At 32.3% G+C, this 4,647-nt stretch overlaps 1 protein-coding gene across 1 annotated transcript; it reads left to right on the forward strand.

The window, feature by feature from the left end:
* Nucleotides 1–3,301: 3,301 nt before the first annotated feature.
* LOAG_18476 (hypothetical protein) lies at nucleotides 3,302–3,488 on the forward strand (the record flags this gene model as incomplete). The annotated part of the gene is made up of 1 exon (XM_020451138.1): nucleotides 3,302–3,488. A coding segment is annotated over one exon (187 nt), but the record flags the coding sequence as incomplete, so codon positions are not given.
* Nucleotides 3,489–4,647: the final 1,159 nt, after the last annotated feature.

Raw genomic sequence — 4,647 nt, forward strand, 5'->3', positions numbered from 1 at the left:
CTTTCAACGTTTTATGTAAACCAGTCCTACTTCTTTATATATAACACTTTTTTGTAAAAAGGTTTTGTCTGGACAAGTGCTCTTCCATAGTATTCTTACAACAGCTTTTGACTCACGGTCAAGCGATTTACTACTCGTTATTCATCAATAATCCTGCATTATAATAATAAAGCGGTAAATTTTACTCTGTGTCCATACAACATATATTCGACGTCTTCACAAGGTAAGCCTTTAATTAAAGTTCTGCTTGATCCTAACTCAAGGCTAAACCTTCTAAATCTAAACGACTCGATAAAAGGAAAGATTAATTTTTTCACAACATATTCTGCATGAAATACTTTCTGTTTTACAATGCATTGCTATTCAATGCAAAAAAAACTGAGATTAATTTCGATTTTTTCTGAATCTTTCTGATCATTGACCATTTCGATCTTTTCACTATAATAGATCAATATTTTCGTTCAGTATTCAATTTACTGTCACAAATTGCTTCCATCCTCATCAAATTCATTTCTACAATTTCTTCTACTCATTTGATGGTATTAATTAGTCATCGTATACTTTTAATTTACAGCTCATGATCGTAATGGATTTTGGATATTTGGCCATCCTCACATTTCTTTCGAGCTATGTGGAATCATCCAATATTATGTTAATTATCCAATATTAACTTTTCTAATTTTTAAGTTTTAAATTTAAATGAACTATTTTGAAATGTACACTGTATATAATTATGAAATTTGAATGAATTTGCACTTTCTGTTTAAATATGTGAAGAACAAGAACATTAGTTATGAATTAATTAAAATTTCGGGAGGAACAGATGAGGAAGGACCCAGTACTCCCAAAAAAAGAAAGATTAAAATTAAACTTCGGCATCCCAACACTGAACTAATCTCTCCTTTTAAACAATCAGAACATATAATTACCAGTCACTTATCCAGCGAAGATTTAAAAAATCTTAGCAAGTTAACACTTTTCTTTCACTTATATATTATCAAGTCACAGATATTCCCTTAGGTCTGAAAATCATATCCAGCCAAATCTTGTAATTTCAATTATTAGTAACTTTCAATAACTAATAATTGTAGGAGATAAGGGAAATTGAAATGAGTTAATAAATTGTAATGAATCAATTGGTAATAATAGAAATAGTGAATCATTTTTTCATATCTTTTTACAGGGCAATCCCCGTGATGTCTGAACGTGTAAACTACGAGTTAAACCGTCGATATAGAATACTATATTACCGGGATAGTAAAGTAACCCCGTCATATTTGGATATTGAAACTCGTACGTAAGACGAATTTTCACCGATCGTGAGCCATGTTCCTGTCAAGAATAATAATTTGTTGAAAATCTGAAACTTACAAGAGACGAGGATTTGATGACATAATGATGCAAATTCAAACTTTAGCATCACGAACTCTTTGCGATGCATCATTGGACACCAGGTCAAACTATTCTGTTTGATGGAGGAAAATTAATGCAATATGCATGTAATGCATTAATGCAATTAATGCAATACCCATGGCGCACTATCTTTGTTCAGGGCTAATATTCATGTCTCACAAAGATCATGCAGAAATACTCGACATATCCACATACAGTAAGAAAGTTTTAACAAATTTTTACATCATAATCTTATTGTAATTAATTAAAGAATGGCATTGAAGCACTATTAAGTAAACAAAAAGTCCTAATTATGTGATTTCAGCAGATAACTCATTCCACTCCGATGAAATAAAAGGCAGTTCAATGAACGGCGTGATTATCCCATAAAATTTAAGTCCATCCTCGTGCAAGCCCTATTTTTTTCTCGCAAATCAGCAATAAGTTAATCATCTTTTATATTAACAGAAGCAAACTGTAATCATTGTCAAGTTATGCCAAAGTCATTCAATGTTGAGATTTTATCGTTTTTGACACAAATACTGCAGTGATTTCTACGCTAAACTTAGCATTAATAATTAAGTGTGACAGTCGAGTGGTCATAATACTTGAGTGATAATGGTAATGAAGTAATGCTTGAGTGACAATGAAATCTCTTTTTTTCTAAATATACTAAGAATTGTAATCAGAAGGCATAATAGTGCAAAAGGGATATTAGGCGAAGCAATCAGAATTGGATGTAATTCATTCTGCCCCAAACGATCAATGCAAAACTCTTTTGAATGTTCAATATTCAATGGGTACATTGGTCATTGTCATGTTTGTCCTTAACTGCAACAGTTTTTTTCAGCGGATAAAGAAGATATCGTTTCATACCTACCCCGGAAATCGATAAAGTGAGTTAATTAAAGCTTAATCCATCAGTATGTGACAATCCGTAATATTATGTTTATAGCGAAATAAATTCTACGTAAGATTTCCTAACTAAAGCTTATTAGAAGTACGATTTTCGGAACCTAATGAGATAATCATGAATTTCAGGATACAGCGAGGTTGTCATTGTGATTGTCAACGATCTCGAATATACTCGTGAAAACGCTAAAAGTTGAGCACTGAATATAGCCAAAGAAATTCGAAGGAGAGTCCGTAACGCTCCAATTTGTGTTGTTGCTCAATCGGATAATCGAGATAGTGCTCAAGTCAGACTTGATTGTTTCTTGGCTAATCTAGAACGAAATGACACCGAAAAGAGTTGATTATGATAATAATCATCCACAAAATGTGCTTGATGAGATGAACATTAATTCCAGTGTCGAATAAGAATGTCCTTCACGGTGGCTTCCAAAAGGGGACGGATGTTGTAATAATGGACAGACGATAAATATTTCAATTTTACCGCTACAAATGTCTCAGTTTCAATAAACAAAACAATGGCTTCATAAGTATGATAAGGGATGGCGTAATGTTAATATTTCATGGATCTGAAACAAACACATCGACCCTTCTCGTAGATAAAAATGATACCAGCGAAATATTGAAAACAAAGTTTGAGAATTGGAAGGTTTGATTTGTTCATTCGCTCTTAATTTACTTCAGTTTATTCGTGATCGTTAATGTCGTAAAGTCATTTTCTCACTAAATGCTCTTTAATTCTTCAAATTCTGAAAAACTCTTAACTGCGTTTTTTACGTGACTTCATGTGTAGTCAATATTTATCAGAAATATTCTCTTTACTGTGTAAAATTATCATTTCTGCAGAAGGAATTGCTTATTAATATTGCTTATTAATGTATTGCGTTATTAATGTATTGCGGAAATGTCACAGCAAAAGTGGACAGGGCAAACGATTCTGCTGGCTTTGTCTTTTCTCTGATCTGATAAGACTATGAATATCATTTTTTGTTTGCAGTCATACATTCCTAGACATTCCGCTGAGTACGTTACGTTTACTTGATGAATCATCGTTGACTGGAGTTGACTATCAGGTTGAAACAAAGTTTGATTTCTACACCGGTCCTGTATATGCCATTGTTGGTTTTCGAAAATTTGGTGGAGAAAATCCAGTTACGGAAGTTCTCTCCGAGGAGAATGATTGATTTTTATTATTGATTGACTGTTTCATAGACATAGTTCAGATGAATTCCGATAAGTGATTCAATTGTTTTGTCAGCAGTTAGAGCCATGAAGACATTGTTATGAAGATGTGATGAATATTTGATAATTATAAACGGATGATTCATTTGAAATGTCGTATGTCATGGAAAATATCCAAACTAAACAGCCAATTTTTGTATCTTGAAGGCACAACCGAATAATTAATAATTAAGCCTTTGATTAATGAGGCCAACGATGAAAATACGTTAATCAAGTGTGTCAATGAAACGCTGCTTTCGTGGGCAATAAACAGGATTTTCAAAATTCTTTTGTCAAACTAATTAATTGAATTGCTAGAGGAATTGTGAGCGGATCAATTATTACTAATTGTAACAAGAGATCTGAAACAAAATGAATTATACGAATTCTATCGTGTCTATTTTACCTTATCACCAGCAGTTCCTTTATTTATAAAATTTCCGGAAGCACTAAATGTAAATTACAGAAAAAAAACATAAGAAGTCACCAGATTTAATCAATTTTATCGTTAGACGATCATTATCATTTTCATTTATGCTTTGGCGTAACGATTCCATTGGTAATGTTGCTGGCTTTAACATATTGAACTTATTTACTTTGATAATACTGAAAAAGTGATACTCTACAAGAGGAAGTATCTCTCGGAGATTCACGAAAGTGAAGTGAACTACTAAATTACTTACTTACTGATGACGTACTACACGTAAAATAAAATACGTAGAATAGAGTACTTTCTTTTGAAACAGATTTGTAATTACAATTGGTGTTCAGCATGATTTAGTCAATTTCATGAATAGGTGTGCTCGATGAAATGTCGTGTAGAGAACTTTATGCCTATATACTTTACCGTAGTTGATCGTTGATTCTTGAAATCACTGTTGGATGACTTACTGGAGATCATGTTCACGAGTAAGGAAATTATTTAGAGAAAAGCAGAAATCCATAGAAAATTCTAGAGATTGTTACCACAAATGTAAATTTGGTATCGGTTTTATTTATTTTTTCAGTAATGAGAGAATAAAGTTTTCCATTATCATTATCAATACATATCTTTCATTTAATTTAATGCCAAATTCCTTCATCAGTATCTCGGATTCAGATTCATCAAAAAGTAGGTCTGAT

Source organism: Loa loa, assembly GCF_000183805.2.
Source record: "Loa loa unplaced genomic scaffold supercont3.328, whole genome shotgun sequence".
NCBI lineage: Eukaryota > Metazoa > Nematoda > Chromadorea > Rhabditida > Onchocercidae > Loa > Loa loa.